The sequence below is a fragment of the Mirounga leonina genome, unplaced genomic scaffold (assembly GCF_011800145.1).
Source record: "Mirounga leonina isolate KUSES-001 unplaced genomic scaffold, KU_Mleo_1.0 Mir_180, whole genome shotgun sequence".
Lineage (NCBI taxonomy): Eukaryota > Metazoa > Chordata > Mammalia > Carnivora > Phocidae > Mirounga > Mirounga leonina.
Window position 1 is genome coordinate 1,192,549 of NW_023270469.1, and position 19,875 is coordinate 1,212,423.

At 58.0% G+C, this 19,875-nt stretch overlaps 2 protein-coding genes across 4 annotated transcripts in view; one reads left to right on the forward strand and one right to left on the reverse strand.

Moving 5' to 3' along the window:
* Positions 1-3,685, reverse strand: part of ZC3H18 (zinc finger CCCH-type containing 18) — a 60,546-nt gene extending 56,861 nt beyond the window's left edge. The window contains exon 1 of one of the 3 annotated variants that reach the window (XM_035024624.1): positions 3,507-3,685. The gene's annotated coding sequence lies outside the window, so the exon portion shown is untranslated. Of the gene's footprint in view, positions 1-1,332; positions 3,366-3,506 lie in introns of those variants that run through there. The other 2 variants (XM_035024627.1, XM_035024625.1) reach the window with 2 other exon arrangements.
* An 11,884-nt stretch (positions 3,686-15,569) lies between these two features.
* Positions 15,570-19,591, forward strand: LOC118023401 (thyrotropin-releasing hormone receptor-like). The gene is given in 5 exon segments (XM_035024504.1): positions 15,570-15,943; positions 16,963-16,988; positions 16,991-17,232; positions 17,461-17,551; positions 19,218-19,591. Coding segments are annotated over 5 exon segments (1,107 nt in total).
* The last annotated feature ends 284 nt before the right edge of the window (positions 19,592-19,875 follow it).

Sequence of the window (19,875 nt, forward strand, 5' to 3'; positions counted from 1 at the left end):
TTTTCTCTCTTCTAAAGTTTTGTGCCGACCCATTTACACTTCTATCTTAGGCCCTCTAGAAACAAAAACATTCTCACGTACACAGAAAAGTTAACATACCATTTACATAGTCTATTAGTTAAAACAGTTATCAACATATGGAGGTCCAACTTGTGACACCAGTCATTTATTTTAAGCTTGCCTAAAGTTTGACTCTTACGCATGTAAACTAAACAGGAATCCAAGAAAAACCCCAAAGATGCACACCCTTATACTGACGCCACGGGAAATGCTGACTGAAATCACGATCCCGAGAGGCTGGTGTATCATGGCAGGGAAAGTAATTTTAAGAAGTACTAACTGAGTACACCCCCCCACAGTTTAAATTTTGGACATCACTTCAACATTCCAAGGACACCAAGAGAGCTAACTTCCTGACTCTCAAAGGCAGTTTTCAGAGATGACCAGAAGGTGGCAGGGCGAAAGGTCCTGGGCGCACCTGCTACTAGGAGGGCGGCCTAGTGCTATAGGGGAGTGGTGCTTAGCCTTAGGGGAGCATGGATTGATTTGAGAATCTTGATGAAGGGGATGGGATGGCTCATCTCCCTAGAAAAACCTGAATGTATGCAATTTATCTTCCACTTTAGGGAGTTCAAAATCCCGAGGCTTACCCACCGCTCTCAAATTGAGAACACTTGTGCTTAGTATATGTTATTCTAGTACATATCCACACTTACCACGCTGTCCACAACTATTTGTCTGCAAAGTCTGTTGGCAGACCCCTCCCCTCCATGAAGTACCTGAATAAAAGGGTTCAGACTCACCTCTGTGTTTCCCAAGGTCAGCAAACAGCAGTGTCCCATGTAATTTGTCTAAACTGGGTCATGTCTGAGACTGAAAAGGGGGCACTATTAACAATTCCAACAGGTGGGACACCTGGGTGGCTCAGTCGGTTAAGCATCTGCCTTCAGCTCAGATCATGACCCCAGGGTCCTGGGATGGAGTCCCACATCAGACTCCTTGCTCAGCGGGGAGCCTACTTCTCCCTCCGCCTGCCGCTCCCCCTGCTTGTGTTCTCTCCCTCTCTCTGACAAATAAATAAAATCTTAAAAAAAAACAACAACAAAAAAAAACCCAAAAAATAATTACAACAGTCATGAAGAGAAGCTGTCCTAGGCACACTGGGACACACAATCACCCTTAGGAGGCCCTGACAATTTCCTGAGGAGTCACATCTTTTCTTTACCTATGGAACCCCTTGGGATTTAACAGTATGACGCTGCACACAGGTGAGCACCATGGAGAGAAAAATGTGCCAAAGAATCTACCTATTAGAAACAACCTGAGCCACACCTTGCTGCACAGAAGAGAAGTGTCACTGGGGGTCAGAAGATGGTTTGTGTTCCAGGCCCTGGGCTGGGCAGGTTCATGGTCTCACTGGGCATCTACGTCCTGTTTTGAGATGAATTCAATCTGGCAACCACCTGGGTGCACACTTTAGGTGAGGTGCTAGGAAGAACACGCAGCCTATCAAATGCAGACAATGCCATGGAGGGTCCTCTTGTCACATCTTCACCAACTCCCAGTTCAGGGTTTTTACTCAGTTGTTCTTCTCACACAATCACCTTGTAATTGAGGATTCTTGGCGAAGTTTAGAACCACCTCTTCGGTTCTTTGACCCACAAGATGGTGAACTTGCCCAGAGAACTGAATGACAAGTGTCCCATCACTGTGTTTCCACTGCACACTGCCTTTGGCAGACGATGCTCGATAAATGCTTGTTGAATAAATGACAAAATCTTGTTACTTGAGAAACTACCTGTTGCATACCAGGAAGAAACTGGAAATAAGGGCCCCGTTTTTAGAAGACTACACCAGAGTTCAGACCTGCAGGGGGCTGCCTCACCTCCCAGCAGCCACGCTGGAAGGCTGCACACTGATTCCAATGGCAATACTAAAGTGCAGAGCATTTTGGGAACTTCTCTGTTTGAGTGACCTTTAGAACACGCAAGTTCTTTCCTGGTGCTCTAGTAGCGGCAGGTATTCCTCCCCTCAAGGTAAGTCACTTTGAGAGGTCACAGGAGACCATTCAGAGCCTGGTCTGGTACATGAGGTGAGCTACCAAGCCAGGTAAGATGATTTGTGGTTAAACATAGGGTACGACTACTGAATGAGACCAGTTTTCTCATATGACATATATTCACTGCCCAAACAGAAGTTATCAGGCGGTTCTGGCAAAGGAGCGGCAATGAAATACAAGCATAACCTTTTAAGATAGCAACTTTTAATAGAGCAATCCCTCTTTGAATGCTCAAGTTCTGGTACACCTGGTTAAAAATTCTGATTCATAACTTCACAGATTTACAACATCTAAAGGAAGGACGTCAAAGTAGATGACAGACACCACCCCCAAACTGACGAAACTTGACCACCGAAACTCCTCAGGAAAGCAGCACTCACCTTGAGATGATCTGTAGCTGTGAAAAAGTAAAAAACCTTCTTATACATGAGCAAGGTCACAGCTTACCTGTTGGCTCTCTGGAATGATTCCACAAAGCTTCCTTACACCATCTGGGAATTCCCCACCCAAAACCAGAGAGGAGTTCCAGCCTTTGGGACACACATGTGCTCAGACTAGTAAAATCCTCAGGCAAAGACTCCAACCCCACTCCACCAGCAAGAGGAGAGAAGAAATGATGAGACACTGCTCTGCCCCCAGGAAGTACTAGAGATGCCAAACACTCTCTTCTTCCATTTTCCCCAAACGGCTCGAACACTGACCTACTCTTGCAAAAGAGCTTGCTGAACAGAGCTCTCGTAAAATGATCAACCACTCTACACGGCAAGTGCGCTGTCATAAAGTATTCGAGAAAACTTAACTTCTAGCAGGAGCAAGGCTGGAAGTGAAGTCTTAGGCTGCCCCAGCATGATAGCTACAGTTAGTTTATCCAAAGGACTCGGCATCCTTCGGGATCCTAGAGGAGCAAGGAAGTTTATGCCTAAGAGTGGAGCTCGAATTGGGGCACGGCCAACACACCCAACCTGTGCACACTGAAGCTGAGGGAGCAAGTTCCGGGAGGTCTAGAGAGCTCAAAGTTCCGAAGAGCCCATCCCCAGTCCGGGCTGGTCTCCGCCGGAGGGCGAACCTGCCTGCCTCCCCCCCACCCCCGCTGTGGGCGGCAAACATGTGCCACGCGAATGTCCCGGAAGAGAAATGACAGCTTCGGGAGAATGGACTCCAGCGCGGGGCGCAGAGGCAGCCGCGGGGAGTCCGAGCTCCAAGCAGGTTCCAGGGCTCCCCGGGCCGGCAAGCCGCGGACCAAACGCGGGATCGCGCCTGTTCCCGCGACCCCTTCCCAGGGCCCGAGAGCCACGCTCGGCCAGGGACACAGCCCGGAGCGCTCCCCGGAGGCGGCGGCGCCGGGGCTCCCGGGCCTCGGCTCCGCGCCGCCGCCACGCTCCCCGCCCGGCCGCCTCGGCCTCCTCCCAGCGGGCCCGGCCTCCCCGCCGCCGCCGCCGCCACCTACCTCAGCGCGAGGGCGGGGAGGGGGCCACGGCTCCGCTGGCGTCGGGGCGGCGCGGGGAAGACGTCCCTCGGCCCTTCCGCTCCTCACAGGCTCCGGCTTGAGGCGCGACGCGGGCGGAACAAACGGGCTCCACTACCCGCGGGGGCCGGCCATTGTGCGACGTCATCAGGCCGCGACGGTCGTCCTGCGGGCCGGCGGGCTTCCCTCGCTCGCCCCGCCCTCCGCCCGCTTCCTTCCGGCCTCCGCGCGGCCGCCTCCGCGCGGCCCCGCCCCCGCGGCGCGCGCCCGCCCGAGCCCGCCACGGCGCAGGCGCCGCCAGAGGCCCCGCCCCGGGGCGTGTCTCCGAGCCCGCGCGCCGCCGGCCGCCTGACCACGCCTGCGGGGGGGCGGGCCGAGCCGCGCAGGTGGTTCCGCCCCCGGAGCCGGAAATCCTACCTCCTCCCGCGGGCCCGACGGCTCCCGCCCCGTTGAGCGTAGGCACCTAACGCAGAGTTACTCGCTTTTCGGATACTGAGTTTAAACCTCAAAGCCTGGACGCGTTCAGCTATTTCCGTCGGACTAAATCGCTTACGCTCTGTTGAGTATAGTCAACTCAACACAAAATCAATCATTTTTGAGTATTGAGTGTAAATATCAAAGCTTCAGATTTTTAACCGTTCCCGCTTTCTTAAAAATAATCAGATCAACAAAAAAATCAATCATATTGTAGATACTAAGATTCAATATCAGAGACAAATTTCACTATTTCCGTGGGAAAAAACAGCTCTGCGTCTTACTGAACGTGATCAGCTTTCTGTGAGCGAAAGGACATCACGTGGTATTGCGAGCACTTGGGCAGCTTCCCAGCTGCGCACGGCCCCTCAACGTGGCGCCACCCTGCAGGGGATCAAACAGCACTTCTGTGTTTTTTTTAAGATGTTATTTTTAAGTAATCTCTACCCCTGATGTGGGGCTTGAGCTCACAACCCCGAGATCAAGAGTGGCACGCTCCGCCCACGGAGTGCACTATTCCATTTTGAAGAGGAAGGTCCTGGGCTGGGCTCTTAATCATTTGTGAACAAGGGGCCCAGGTTTTCATTTTGCACTGGACACTGCAAATTATGTAGCTGGTTCTGGGTGTAATGAGGGTTTTAGGAGATGCTGGCAGAGCGGGACTTCCCTCAGCCCATCTTCCTCCTCCAGAAAGCCTGCAGTAAACAGTAAAGAGAGCTCCTCCTTGGGGCAGCCTGCCACCGTTGGGCCACATTTGTAAGTGTCTGGCGGACTGTGAAGTTGCATGAACGCCTAGACGTTTGCCCTGTGTTATCTGAACAAACGAGCAAGGGAAGAAAGGGGGGCATGCAGAGAGTTCCCATACGACCCAGCAATGACACTCGGGTAGCTAACCCAAGAGAAATGAAATATGCACACAGACACCTGGGCGCCAACGGAAATGGGCAGCAGATTTATTCACAATCGCCACAAAGGGGAAACAACCCACATGTTCATCAACTGATGATAGATAAATATGGTCTATCCATTCAATAGAATATTAGTCACATAAAGGAATGAAGTCTTTATAAGAAGAGATAAGATAGCACAGAGTTCTTGCTCTCCCCCCCCACCCCCCCGCCATGCCACATGAGGGCACAAGAAGGTGGTGCCTGCTTCCCTGGAGGAGGGCTTTCGCCAGAACCTGACCACACCAGTACCCCGTCCTTGGACTTCCAGCCTCCAGAACGGTGACAAATACATTTCTGTTAAGCTGCCCAGTCTGTGGTATTTTGTTTTGGCAGCCCGAGCTGACTAATACATTCCGTGTCCATGAAACATCCAGGAGGGGCAAATTCATCAAGTCAGAAAGTAGAGAGTGGTCGCCAGGGGCCGGGGGAGGTGGAATGGGGAGTGGCCGCTACTGGGAACAAAGCTTCTTTTGGGGTAAGAGAAATGTTCTGGAATTAGTGGTGATAGGCACATACTACAAACCACTGAATTGGGTACTAGAAAAGGGTGAATTTCATGGCATATGAATTATACCCTAACAAAGCTATTATTTTTTCATTTTTAAAAAAGATTTTATTTACTTATTTGAGAGAGAGAGACAGAGATAGCGATAGCGAGCACGAGCAGGGGGAGTGGGAGAAGCAGGCTCCCCGCTGAGCAGAGAGCCCGACTAGGGCTTGATCCCAGGATTCTGGGATCGTGACCTGAGCTGAAGGCAGACACCTAACCAACTGAGCCACCCAGGTGCCCCCAAAGCTATTATTTAAAAAAAGGAAAGAAAAGAAGTAGAGGCAGACATGGTGGGGGGGCAATGCAGAATGGGAGCAAGGAGTGAGAGGAGGTGGGAGGAGGGAAGGAGCGAGGGCTGGGGAGGAAGGCAGAGCACTCTGTGGGAGAGGGAGAGGGCCAGACTCTGTCCAAGGTTCTACCTCCTAAAGGAATCTCCAGCTACCCTCCCTTTTCTCCACCCACCTTCCTCACGTGCGCGTGGGGGGGGGGGGTGTCATGCCACAGCTCCAGCCCCTCCCCTGCTTCCCACGCTCCCCCAGACACCAAGAGCCACCTGACTATAATCTCACTGCTCCAGCCTGAGGCCCCTCCAGCAGCTCCCCCTGCCCCAAGATAAGCTTTGAACCCTCGGCGTGTTGCCCCTGCTCTCTCACCTGTCTCCAGCCCTGTGCCCCCTCCCTTGCCTTCACCTGGCTGCACACTTTGCTTTGCCCCCAGGCCTTTGCTCGCACCATTCCTGCTGCCTGGGAAGCTGCTCCCACATTTCCTCGCCGAACTTTGATCATCCTCAGGCCTCACCCAGGATGGACCTTCTTCCAGAGCCTTGTCTGTCCCCGCCGCACGACTACGAGCTCCCGGTCGGGCACTGAACTGCCAGCCAGAGTATCTGTAGCACTTGGAGTGTGTGTGTGTTGGGGGGCCGCATTCAGAAAGACAGAAAATGGCTGGGATGGGTCAGAACCCAGTCTCCGTGAACCTGAATACCACGGGCTTGGACCGCTGTGCCTTGAGCTGTAGACCCCAGGTGTAAGCATATAAGCGGTGTCCCTGTGAGCCTCAGTTTCCCTGCTCTAGAGAGCGGGGCTATTCACACCTGCTGCCTCCTTCTCCGGAGGGAAGGAGGAGGCCACGAGGTGGCAGGCACGCACAGTCATTGGTTCACAGAGCTCCCTACTCACGCAGGCTGTGTGCTGGGCGTAGTCGTGACATCCTCGGGAGGCAGCCCCACTGCGATCTCTGTTTTACAGCAGAGGAAGTAGAAGTTCTGAAGGGCAGAGTTGGGACCTCACCCAGGGAGTCCGACCACAAACCCCAGGCGTTCTGTGTCTCCAGGTGAGGTCACTCTGGCTGTGACCATTCTGTAGGAGAAACATAAACTTCTGTTTTATCCACGGGGGTCATTTGGAGGCAACGGTCAGTAGCAGCCGCTCCGACACTGACAGGCAGGCACGCACCCCCCACGTTCGGAGTGCCGGCTGACGTGGGCCCATCCGGCCAGGGCCATGGGGTCGGTCGAAGACAACAGGCCTGCATGAACATCACTTACAGCCCGGGGTAGCTGCCACCACCCACCGAGCCGTGACAGGTGTTTGCACAGTGATCGTGGGGGGCACTGAGTCTGAGTTTAACAAGTGTGTCAGTCTACACTGGGTGACAACCACTTTGAAACAACAGGCATAGAGAGCAGTGCTCTGTGACCCACAACGCAACCCTAGACAGGCGCTCTCAAAGCAGATTCTTTGGGTGGCAGCGCAACAGCACGGGGCGCACGCACGCACGCACACATTCCCTTTCGTCTTCATCCACAAGTTCGTTCTCCAGCTTCACGAGAAAATTAATGGAGCACACATTTCTTTCCAGCTTTGTTCTGTATGGACATTTTCAGTCCCTGTCCTGAACTGCTGCGCCAGAAACTCTCGTGGTGGGGCTGACAGTCTGCCTTTTCACAGGCTTGGGGATCCAGTGCCCCATGGAGGGCGAGACCACCGGACTGGACTCTCTTGCCCGTGGCCACGAGGAGACATGAGCAAGGGTACTCACAGAAGTTCTCTCGATAACGACCGAAAGAACAAAGGGGAAAAAAACAGAAGCGGCCCAAATGTTTATAGCTGATTGCCATACTGAACATATGTTACACACTGTAATAGATGAGTCTCAAGCTGTTTTCTTTCCACTCTGGGATGCTGCTTCAGGACGGCATTGACTGCCCGATTGAGGAGTGACGGGGAGCCACAGTAGATCTTGAGCAGGGGAGTGACATGAAGAAGGTGCCTGTTGATGATTTTAAAGCCTCATCTGAAGCTCCTGCAACTGATTCACCTGCGGGGGTCTGTTGCTCTTCCTCTTGGTTTTCAGCGATCTGGTCCTGTTTTATAGCATGCCTTGTACTTCTTATTTGATGTTGGACATGGATAAGTTTTTGCGGGGTGCTGGGATGGCCTTATCTGCTCCGAAGAGGGTGAGGCTTCATTCGTACAAGCGGGTGGTTTAGCAGATCACCGGGCCCTGTTAAGCCTTGCTTCCAGGCTTTGCAAGGGCTGGCTTGTTTCTGAGAGTGTGGCCCGTCCGTGCTCCTGGGAGTGGAGCGTCTGCACTCTCAGAGGACGGTCTGCACCGTCTGCCCCAACTCTGCGTCCGCAGGCTGGATCTGCAGTCTGCTTCTCCTGCTTTCATGCTGCTGCCGCCGCTCCAGCTCCTAGTCTCCCCAGCTGCTCCTCTCTGCCGGTTCTCACGGTGTAGGGGCGCGGGTGTAGGGGCTAGCCGCCACTCCCCGGGTTTGCACTCAGGATGCTGGGCTCCTTCTCTCCAGGCTTTTCCCCCAAGTTCCAGACGTTTTAGACCCTATTCCCTCAGCTCAGCAGGGTCGTGCTTGCAGTTGTCTACCCGCCCCCCGCCCCCCGCAGGGTGGATGCGGGGTTACTTTGTTGTTTCTCTTTGCTCAGGGGTGATAGCCCCACAGCTGCCCGCGTTGGCTGCCCTCCAAATGCGTCTATGCACGTATATCAGTCAGTACGTCGGGGGTTTTACAGCTGTCTTTAGCAGGAGGCGGCAGGGGGTGGGGGTCCGGGGGCTGGGACCTGCATTCTCACTTCTTCAAGGTGCTAGTGCCCGCAGGAGCCTCTGCTGTTTTCTCAAGCTGCCACCAGAGGGCACACCAACCCAGGTGTTCTCCACTCCCGGCGGGGGGCCGGGGCAGGTATGTGGGCCAGGGTGGGGGCTGGCGGGTGCTTCTCTGGTTGCCAGCACCCCTCAGCCCTTCTCATTCTCCAGGTGGCCCCTTGGGTGCTGCCAGGAAGGCAGGGCGGGCCTCAGGCTCCTGCACGTTCCAACGCTGTCCATCCCCACCTGGCGAGGGGCGCATGCACGCACGCACACATTCCCTTTCGTCTTCATCCACAAGTTCGTTCTCCAGCTTCACGAGAAAATTAATGGAGCACACATTTCTTTCCAGCTTTGTTCTGTATTTGGAATTCACTGCTGGAGGCACCTGTGGATGCGGCTTCCAGGAAGGGCCCCCTGGTTCTGTGTGGGACCCTGACTCCTGGGTGACCCTTGCCCCCTCGAGGCTTTGTCCCAGACCCCCAAAGGCTGTCCAGCACTGACCCCGCCCAGCCTCTTCCCTTCCCTTCCCTTTCTGGAGACGTCCAGGGATGAGCCTCAGCCCAGCCGAGCAGTGGTTGCCCGCCCCCTCCTCTCTGGTGAGGCTGAATGAGTGAGTCAATGAATGATGTCAGTTTAGTTCCCAACTCACAGCCTTTACCAAGAGCCAGGACTTCTTCCCATACTTCCCACAGTGACAGCTCGGGCACAGCACCCTCGTTCCACGCCGCAAGGCAGCCCATGGTTTCCCCATCCCAGTGGTCAGTGATGCCCTTTCTGGAAGACAAGAGGACTGTGGTGGCTGGTCTCCAAGATGGCCCCGAGGAATCCTGGCCACTGGGACTCGTGCTCTGGAGCAGCCCCTCGATCTGGGCTGGCTCGTGATGGCTTGAGTTGGCAGGGGCGGCGAAAGGCACTGTGTGCTCCTGGGGCCCTGAGCTGCTGTAGGATGTCTGGCTTTTCCACTGGCATGGCCACGTGGAGAGAGCCGGGCTTCGCCGTCTCAGCCAGCCCCAGCCTGCCAGTCCTCCCTGCGAGGCAGCAGGTGCATGAGCGCCAGCCAGGTGACCCTAGACAACCGCGGTCCCAACCATCACCATGCACAGAAGACCACCCAGGGGAGCCTGCTGCAGAAATGTGTGCAATGACAAAGTGGCTGTCCTTTGAGCCCAGCACCAGAGAACCAAGGCCACAGGGGCTCTGCTGCACCTGGGACCCAGGCTCTGCACCCACGTGGCCCCCCAGCCCTGTGATGACATTACCACCGGAATATGACTTGCTTTCTTTTAGTGCCAGCCTGCTTTCATCTTTATGCCAACGACTTTATACCTCTGCCCCCATCTTCTTTTATACAAATACCACCTGAGCTTCTAGGAGCACCTCCCACCTTCAGCAGAACCCACTGCCGAATACCCGAGTGCACTGCTGAGTACTAATTAACAACCGACAGCATGGCTGCCCACCAGCCAGAAGGGTCACAGCCGTGGGGCCTGATATGAACCCTTTGGTCTCCGGGCCGTGGAAGAGGTCCAGAAGTCTCCAAGGAGGGTCCGGCTGGCTGAGGTAGAGGGCACTCGGTTATGGACAGATGGTATGGAAGTCATGCGGTAATTTAGCACTGAGGCAGCTGAATACCTGCATGCTTCTTTGAGGGCTCACTCAGACACACCCTCCCTCCTCAGGGCCCATGGGACATGCCCCGGGATGTGCCGTCTACAACGCACATTTGGAACACCCCCTTCCCTGAGCATCCACCTCCCAGCTGGATGTTTTCACCAACTGCCAAGCCCCTAAGCCTAAGGATTGAGGGGTGACGTTCTAAGAAGTCTCACTGTGGCTCACCCCCAAACCCTTGCCTCCAAGAGCATGGCAAAGTGGCCTTTCCTGCCCATGCTCTGCTCTGGTCCTTGGGACTGAATGTAGGAACGCTGCCACGAAGAGGGCACATGTTTTTTGGTCATTTTTTCTAATTACTGAATCAACCCACCTGTATAGAGGCAGACAGATAAAGAAAATAAGGTGATCTGGGCCCTGGGTATGTACCAGGATCCGGGCATTTCCAGTCTCGGGGGAGGAGTGGCCGCCCAGCCCTGTGGCTGAAGACACCAACTTTGCAGGAGGAGGGGCTTGGGTTCAAATCCCCACTCTGCGTGCCACCGCCTCACCTTCCTGAGACTCTGCTTTCTCTTCTGAAAAACAGTGGTACTAACAGTTGCCAGCATGTGGGGATGGTCGCAACAGCCACACAAGACGCCACAGGCTGTGCCCAGGCCTGGCACATGGCACGCTCCTGGAGGATGGTTGCTATTAGATATGAACACATTCATGAATAGGAGACAATACTTACCTGTTCTTTACAGATGGCTTCTGCTCACTCTGTTACGAACACCTTGCCATGCCAATCAGTACTTCTTATGACATCGTAGTTTTTTTAAAGATTTATTTATTTATTTGAGAGAGAGAGAGAGAGTGCACACACAGAGGGAGAGGGAGAAGCAGGCGTCCCGCTGAGCAGGGAGCCAGATGTGGGGCTCGATTCCAGAACCCTGGGATCATGACCTGAGCTGAAGGCAGACGCTTAACCGACTGAGCCACCCAGGCGCCCCACGACATCGGTTTTAACCAATATTCTGCTGTGGGGACACAGCACCGAGTTCTTACCACTCTGAATGGACATTTAAGCTGTCAGCGAGTGGTCTTGTTACAAACAAAAGCTATGTAACTGCTCCGTAACCCCAGGAGATGCCGCTGGGGGTTTCTTGGGAGGCTGCTGGCTGTAGGGCTCCTGGGACACACAGACGGGGGGGTGGGGACACAACATCTGTCTATGGTGCAGGCGAGCTAGTGGCTGAGAGAACTCAGGGCAGAGTGAAAGACAGGTTCTGGGCGATTCCCAGAAAGGAGCAGGACTCCCTAAGATCAAGGGCAGGAGGAGTGGAGTAGAAGAAAGACCCAGCATGAGGTTGTTGTAGGTTCTCCTCTGTCAAGGGCATCCTGCTCTTAGGATTGACTGAGACACTGCACACAAACAGCACGGTGTGTGGGGCGTAGCAATTGTCCCCGCGTCTTAGTTGTTGCCATGGATTTCATTTGCTACTGTTAACTGCATGGCTGGGCAAGCCACTTTCCCTCTCTGCACCTCTGTTTTCACTTCCACGGGCCTTGGTGGAGACGGGATGGTAGGCACTTGATTCCATTCTCTCCCGAGGTCCCCTTACCTGTGGCTCCTTCTGGAAGGTTGCTTGATGAGGCAGCAGGTGGCTTCAGCACCAGCGAGTCAGGACAGCGCCTAGAGCTGTCCAGGGTCTGAATTCATGGGGGCGGAGGGACCCCCGCTGGAGGAGGGCCGCAGAGGCGTGGGCCGCGGGGATGCAGCAGCAGGGATGGCGGGAGACGGACGCATGCTCTGCGCCTGGGAACAGTGACCCTGCCATGTGACGGTGGCTCGCGGGATCACAGCCTTCCCAGAGGTTCTGGCAGCCCTAGTGCGGAGCTGGGATGCCTCGCTTAGGGGCACGAGGACCGAGGCCTGCCCTGTGCAGGTGCCTCGCCACCCTCCCCCCACCCCCCATCAGCCCTCTCCCCTGATCTCTGTGGTCCAGGGTGAGCCAGGCCCTGGATATCACAGTTTTGGGAACAAGTGGATGAAAATGCCGCTCAGCCTGAGCTTGGGCGCAGGAGCCCTCTAGCTGTGTCGTCTGTGATTCTCCCAAACTGGAAACCACCCAGAAGTCCACCGACAGCCCATCGTGTGCGGACACACTGCAGAGAGTCCTACAGCAGAATATCACACGGCAGGGAAAACGGATAGGGGACAGTCACACTCAGCAGGGATGAATCTCTCAGCGTGATGCTGGGAATAAGCAGGACGCAAATTATTCCGTGTGGTTCTGGTTACAGAAAGCTCCCAGGCAGGCAAGATAAAGGATGGCATTTGGGGCTGCAGGCCAGGGAAGTGGTGACTGTCTGCAGAGGAAGGGCAGGGACCGGGAGGGTGGGCCTCACTTTTATTCATTCAACCACCAATTTATGTTGGATGCACCTTCCCATATGTTGAGTCCATTTCAAAATGAAAAAGTAAAAGAGAGAAAGTCACCGGGGGTCATTGGACTTTCTTGGGGAGAGGGCTATTAAAACCCATATTCAAGGGCATTGCTGCCGGTCACTCAATCTGTGGCCAGGAATTCGCACACTAACTGGGTCCCTCCTCGGTTCTGAGGCGTGGGCCTGTGACTCCTCAAACTCATGACCATGGACCCCCAAGATCAAGAGTTGCATGCTCTACTGGACCGAGCAAGCCGGCGCCCCTGAAATCTGCATCTTAAATGCCTTGGAAGAGCCAGGCCCCTGGCCATGTGGGGGAAACAGTCTGGGACTTCTGCTTTCTGGGCCAGCTGATGGGCACCTTTGTGGTCTCCTCCCAAGGGCTAGCCAAGAGAAGATATGCCAACCATGCCCCCTTGTGGGGCACCCAGCAGCAAGGGCCCGGGGCACCCCTGCTTCCCAGAGCCCCCAAACTTGGGCTCTAGACCTGCCTCTCGGCCGGAGCGAGCCACTCCCCCTCCCAGGCCTCGGTCTGCCTTCTGGCACACGCTGCCCTAGGTGCTTAGTGAGCACGTCATCCCTTCCTTTCCAGAGCACTGCAAAGGGCCCCCAGGGGGTGGACCCCACACCAGAGTCACTTGCAGACTGTAGACCCCGGAGCGCTTCCCAGTTAATCCCAGCCTGGCCTCTCAGGGTAAGGGGGCCCGTCCGTGCCCTCCCCACCTCCTCCCTGGATTTCTGCCTCCTCCTGTTAGACCGCCAGTGGCTCAGCTGTCCAGCAGGATTCTTCTCAGCCTGAAGAACTCCCGGGGAGCCCCTGCCCTTGGCCTGGGAGGGGACGCAGGGTGGCAGAGCGGGTCTCCTGCTGGGGAGGGAAGCCGCACTAGCGGCCGCCACCGCCGGGTTGGCAGTCACTCCTGCAGGGGGAGGGCGAGGGGCGTGCGGGAGCAGGGAGAAGTTGGCAGGGCTGTTGCGTGTGTGTGTGCGAGCATACACAGCGCGTTCACATGGCACTGCAGCCTGCAGGGTGAGAAGCCTCTGTCCGTGGACTGCCTGAGGTGTCGGGGCTGTCTTCCCCCGTCCCCATCTCTGGAAGGAGGAAGAAGGCGATAAAGCTCCTCACTGGGCAAGTTCTCTGAGCTCACAGGTTTCTCCTGGGGGCTGGGCTGGGAGCCAGCGGTGGTGGCCTCCCACCTGGGGGAATGTTTCCTGAGGAAAGGCTAGCATGCAGGCGGGGTGGGGAGATGGAGGTGGGAGGATGGGGTCTTCTGAGAGGCAAAGGAGGCAGGGATGGGGCAGACTCCCAGCTGCAGGGAGGCTGTATATCTGAGGGGGCTGCTGTGAGGTTCCGTCCTGGGGCTGCCCACCTCCAAGGCAGAAGGCACGTGAGGCCCTTGGGGAAGGGGGGTCGCAGCAGCTGTGCTGGGATCCCGGGCTGATGGTCTCCTCGGCTAAACAGAAAAGGAGGCTCATTTTCAGGAGAGCAACGGGCTGGGGACCCTCGCGGGTCCATGTGTGCAGGTGGCTATGAGTCCAGTGTGGAGGGTGTGTTCCAGGTCCTTGTGCACATGGCATGAGAGTGGGCAGTGTGTCTGTCTGTATGGTATGCACACCTGTTCAGTGGGGGCGTGCGTGAGCCTGTGTTGGGTTTACATACACGTGTGTGCACTTGGGTCTGTGTGTTTTGGGTATAGGGTGTGGGGGGGATAGTTCAGTGTGTGTCCATGAAGATGTGCGTGCGGCACGTCCGTGTGTCTGCGTGTGCAGCCGCGTGTGCAGCCGCGTGTGCTGGGTCTGCTGTGGAGGGGAGCTTGGTTCAGGAGTGTTTGTGTGTGTATGTGCTTGTATGTCTGCATGTCCGCGTGTTGCTGTGTGGGGGGGAGGAGCCATGGGCTGCCTCTGTGTGCGAACGCCTGGAGACGTGTGTGCAGGTGTGTGGACAGCATCCTAGGGACCACCACTTCTCTCCCGGCCCTGCGCCAATTCTGCGCCCTGGCCCCTGCCCCGTGGGGGCTGCAGCGGGGGCTTCTGGCCTCTCAGGCCAGGCAGGACTGGGCCGAGCACCCGGCCTGGCGACTGTCTCTGGGTGTGGTCTGCCTCAGCCTCACCTGCTTCTCACCCGCCCCGGTTCTGGGTCCGACTGGGGGTGGGCCTGGCTAGTGAGGAGGCAGGGCGGGGCTGCCAGTGGAGGGGCAGGAAGACCCTGGCCCATTTCCAGAAAGGCTCGGCTGTGGCCACGGCCTGGGGCTTGTGGGCCGGAGCCAGTCTCTGGCTTTCGGCTCTGCTCCTGGGAAACCACAACGGGGCTTCCCACCAGCCCGGCGTGCTGATCTAGCTCGCTCCCTGCAGCGCCCGAGGAGGGACCTGCTGTTGTTACCCCTGCTGACAGATGGGGGTGCCGAGGCTCAGGGAGCGTAACCAGGCGCCAGGTCCACAACTTTCTGCGCCTTGCCGTTTCTCAAGAACCTCACCGCGTCCCTGCGCAGCAGGTACTTCTGGCCTCCCCATTTCATAGATGAGCTCGTTGAGACTGAGCTGCTGTGTGCCTTCGTCACAGCACAGGGCAGCTGATGTGAGCACTCAGGGTGTGCTGGGCCCAGAGCTGACCTGCACTCACCCGCACGACTCCTGCCCCTTGTGTGTGAGGTATGGTTGTCCCTGTGTTGATGCTCCAGGAAAGCGAGGCTTGTGGGGAGGCTCAGCAATGTTGTCAGCAGAGCCTTGGACATGTATTCCCTGTTCCGTCCCCTCACCTGGCCAGGCAGAGCAATAGCACAAGCAGAGGGCCCCGTGTGTCCCTGGGGGCCTGGCTTCTAGCAGAGGCTGGTGTTGGTTGGGCCCCGAAGGTGCACGAGGCCCGGCCCCACTGGCCGTGGATGTGTGCTGGAGCCCCCTCTTCTTGCCCCCTCCAGCACCTGGTCAGCCACCATGGAAAACGGGAGCAAGCTGGACAAGCCCAGCCATGTGTTGCAGGCACGTGGAGAGGCTGTCCTGGACCTGACCGAGTACAAGGTGGTCTCAGTCTTCCTGGTGCTCCTGGTGTGCGTGACTGGCATAGTGGGAAACGCCACAGTGGTCCTGGTGGTGCTGACCGCTCGCGACATGCACCCCACCAACTGCTACCTGGTCAGCCTGGCTCTGGCTGAGCTCACCGTGCTGGTGGCCGCAGGGCTGCCCTACGTCTCCGACAGCCTGGCTGGGCAGTGGGTCCATGGGCACGCCGGCTGCCTGGGCATCACTTAGTTGCAGTACCTGGGCATCGGCGTCTCCTCCTGCTCCATCCTGGCGTTCACCGTGGAGAGGTGGGTGCTCCCCGGCCCTGCCCTGCATGCATCTCCCTCCCACAAAGCAACAAGCCGGGACTTCCCAGCTGGGAGGCTCGGAAGCTGAGCCTCAGCTGAGCAGGAGGGCTGATTTCACCTTTCCAGAGAGCGGAGTGGGGTGGGACCCTGGAAGCCCGGGCCCGGGAAGCACGGTCAGAAGGACTCTTCTCTCATCTCTGCTGCTGACTTGCCTTGAGCTGCCGAGGCAATCCTACATCTCCGGGCATCAGTTTCCCCACCTGGGAAGTGGGCATTTGGACTGGACATTCTCTGGGGTTCCTTCCGCTCTGATTTTAGCCCCGAGAGGTGGTGTAACCCAGAGTTAAGCATGTGGACTCCGATGCTTGCTGACTGGGTTCACACCTGGCTCTGCGCCTTCCTAGCTACATGGTCTTGGGCAGGCTGGCCCAGAGGCTGGGTGGCTTGTCCAGGGCCACATAGAATTGGGACATAATTGAGGCCTTCGGACTTCCAAATGCTGGCCTAGTCCTGATTCTCCTGGGCTGTGGCTGTCTGGGCTCCAGTGACCTCCATCTCCTGCCCGCGCTGGTTTACCCCAGGGCCTGGCAGGGTGGGGACCCGCGTCTGAGCCGGCTGAGAAGGGCGTGTGATGTCATTGGCTGCCTCAGTTGGTGACCTTTGGAGGTGGGCAACTAAAAACCCACGGGGCTCTCACAGAGGTCAAAGGTCTTTGAAAGGGCCCTGGGGTCCCTGGGCCTGCAGCAGATGCGGCTGAGCCTGGGGGGCCTCCAGGGGCCTCTAGCTGCAGCATTTCCTACACGCCCTCAACACGGCTGCCTGGCCCCCTGGATCTTCATGGCCCTCAGGTCCTTCCATGACAGGACCAGATGGGGGATCTGATGGGCCAGGCTGGGTCGTGAGCGTGTGCACGCACACACACACGTGTGCTCGTTCACACGTGCACACGCCCACGTGCCCACACAGGGCTCCCCGACCCCGCTGCCCCAGCGCCCAACACGGCCGCCCCGTGGCTGCAGGTACGTCGCCATCTGCCACCCAGTGCGGCGCAGACCGTGTGCACCGTGGCCCGGGCCAAGCGGATCGTCGCAGCGGTCTGGGGGGTCATGTCTGTCTACTGCCCGCTCTGGTTCCTCCTGGCGGACCTGCACGTCAGCGAGAGACAGGGCCCGCAGTGCGGCTACAGAGTGTCCCACAGCCTCTACCTGCCCATCTACCTGCTGGACTTCGCCCTGTTCTTCGCCACGCCCCTGCTGGTGGCCACCACCCTCTACCGGCTCATCGGGAGAGTCTTTTTTTTTTTTTTAAAGATTTTATTTATTTATTTGAGAGAGAGAGAATGAGAGAGAGCAAGCACATGAGAGGGGGGAGGGTCAGAGGGAGAAGCAGACTCCCTGCCGAGCAGGGAGCCCGATGCGGGACTCGATCCCGGGACTCCAGGATCATGACCTGAGCCGAAGGCAGTCGCTTAACCAACTGAGCCACCCAGGCGCTCTCATCGGGCGGTCTTGTTCCAGAGCGCGCTGCCCCAGCCGCCCCACCCCGGGGCCGGACATGGTGAGGCCTGGCAGGAGCCAGGAACCCAAGAGAAGCAGCCCCGGGGGCCAGGTGGGAGCCCCAGGTCTTCCAGGAAGCAGGTGGGTGAGGTCTCCGGGAGAGTTGGGTGGGGTTGGCTGGAAGGTGGCTGGTGGGCAGAGAGGCAGGGAGAGGTGCGAGGCAGAGCTGGGCAGAGAGGGGATGCAGGCAGGACGTGCATTCGTTCACTCTCCACGCCGGATTCTGGGCGCTGGGACTTGGGACCACAGGGCAGACCCACACGCAGCCTGTGGGGGACCTGGGGACGAGGTGACGCGGGATGGGGCTCAGGGAGAGGCAGGGAGGCCTCACAGAGCTGACGGCAGAGGCTAGCAAAGGGGCAGGCCAAGCATGTCCCAGGAAGCACTGGGGGGAGCAGGGTGAGGCCTGGAGGCGGACACAAGCCTGGCGCACTGGGTTGGCAGGGGGCAGCGTGAATGGTTGGGGGCTTTGACTGCAGGGAAGCAGGGGCAGCGACGGGGGCTCTGAGCGGGAGTCCCACACGTGGGGAGCCTGAGACAGGTGCACACTCAGAGACACGGAGGGAGGGAGAGCACTGAGCAGGGGGGACACCTGTGACCGAGCCACACACTCACGAGAGACAGAGACAGAGGAATGGAGAGACACAGACCCGCGAGAGGAGAGACAGAGATGGGGAGAGACAGACCCAGGCTCACAGAGTGGCCAAGACCCTCACACACAGGACATAGCTCTGGACACACAGACTGGGCTCTGCCCCGGTCACACCTCCTGGGGCAAAAGCCAGTGATGACTGCATGGCCCCCCTTCCTCACCACAATTCGGGAAGGAGATTGCTGACATCCTGATGCTGTAAGCTGGCAAGGGAGGCTCAGAGAGGCTCAGCGGGCTGCCCAGGGTCACACAGCAGGAGTCTAGGAGCTGGGATGTCACTTGGCCCTGCAAACCCCAGCACCTACACCCCCTGGAGACGGCAGCAGGGAGGGGCCCCCTGGAGACCTCTCCTCAGCTCCGGGGCCCCCAGGAGCCTCCCAGCATGGGTCAGGCTGGTAGCTGTCCCCCAGAGGCCCGGATGGGTGCCCTTTCCCCTTCCTGATGGCCCCAACTCCCACAGACACCCTGGTCCTGGCAGACTGTCCTGGGCTGCACGGAGGTGGGCTTCAAATCCCCCCACAGGCCTTTCTGGGTCTGCGACTCACTCCTGAACTGAAGGATAGGACAGGGTGCGAGTAGGGATCCCACCTAGAGGGTCACGGCTGCAGCTGGAGGGGGCCGTTCGGACAGTCATGAGCATGGGCGGGTTTTGGGGAGGCCTCTCTCGCCCTCCAAGCTGTGCTTCCCCATCCCAGAAGGGCCACCGTGATGGTGCCACGTCCAGGGGAGCCGTCCCGGGCCCGCGGCTGCGTGGGGCCCCAAGCATCAGTGTTTGTCCCAGCTGGGAGCGTACGCGGTGTGGGGGCAGGGAGCCCCTGGGGACGCAAGGCGGTGACCAAGGAGCACCCGAGGCGGAGTGTCTCATGATCTCAGGCACCAGCACGGCCGGGAACGCCGGCCCTGGTCGGCGCCCGGGACGCAGCACGCTGCCTAGCAGATGTGCAGTCACAGATGACTCTTCCAGTGACGTTCTCGTCCGGACTCAGCATACAGCTCTGAGGCGGGAGGTGTGGCCGCCCCTTCCGGGGCATGTGCTTGGCCACCAGCCTGTCCCCGTGTCCCGCAGGTCCCCAAGATGCCGGTGGTGGTCGTGTTGCTCTTCGCATGCCCTACCGCACGCTGGTGCTGCTCAGCTCCCTGGTGGCCCACCCCTTGCTGGACCCCCGGGTGCCCCTCTGCTGCCACACCTGCATCTCCACCAACAGCGCCGTCAACCCCATCGTCTACAGCCTCGTGTCCCAGAAGAGCCGGGACGCCTTTCGGCCCTTGTGCTGGTGTCCGTCGGGGGAGCGACGGGGGCGCGCGGCCTGCCGCACCGTCACCAGCTGCAGTGGGGCCCGAGAGACCCCCCGAAGACGCAGGAAGACAGGAGCCAGGGCTGGGGTCCTCAGGCCGCAGGGTCCCCCCCAGCAGCAGGAGCCCTCGGTCAGCGGGGTCTGAGGGCAGCCCCCCTCCTGCCCAGCGCCCTGCCTCGCCCTGCCTCCGCTCCCCATCTGCTCACGTGCTGGGTCCACCTGTCCACTGGGCCAGGACAGGCACAGATGCCCCTTTAGCCCCCGGAGCCCCCGCCGCTTCCCTCCCTAGGAACACGGGCCATAGGGTGGCCTGGGTCCGGGCGCTTGAAGTTCAAGTCTGGACTCCATGTGGGAATCCCTCACCTCCCCGGGAAGCAGGGGAGGAGAGGAACAGGAGGACCACCAGCCTTCACCGGTGTGACACTGTGA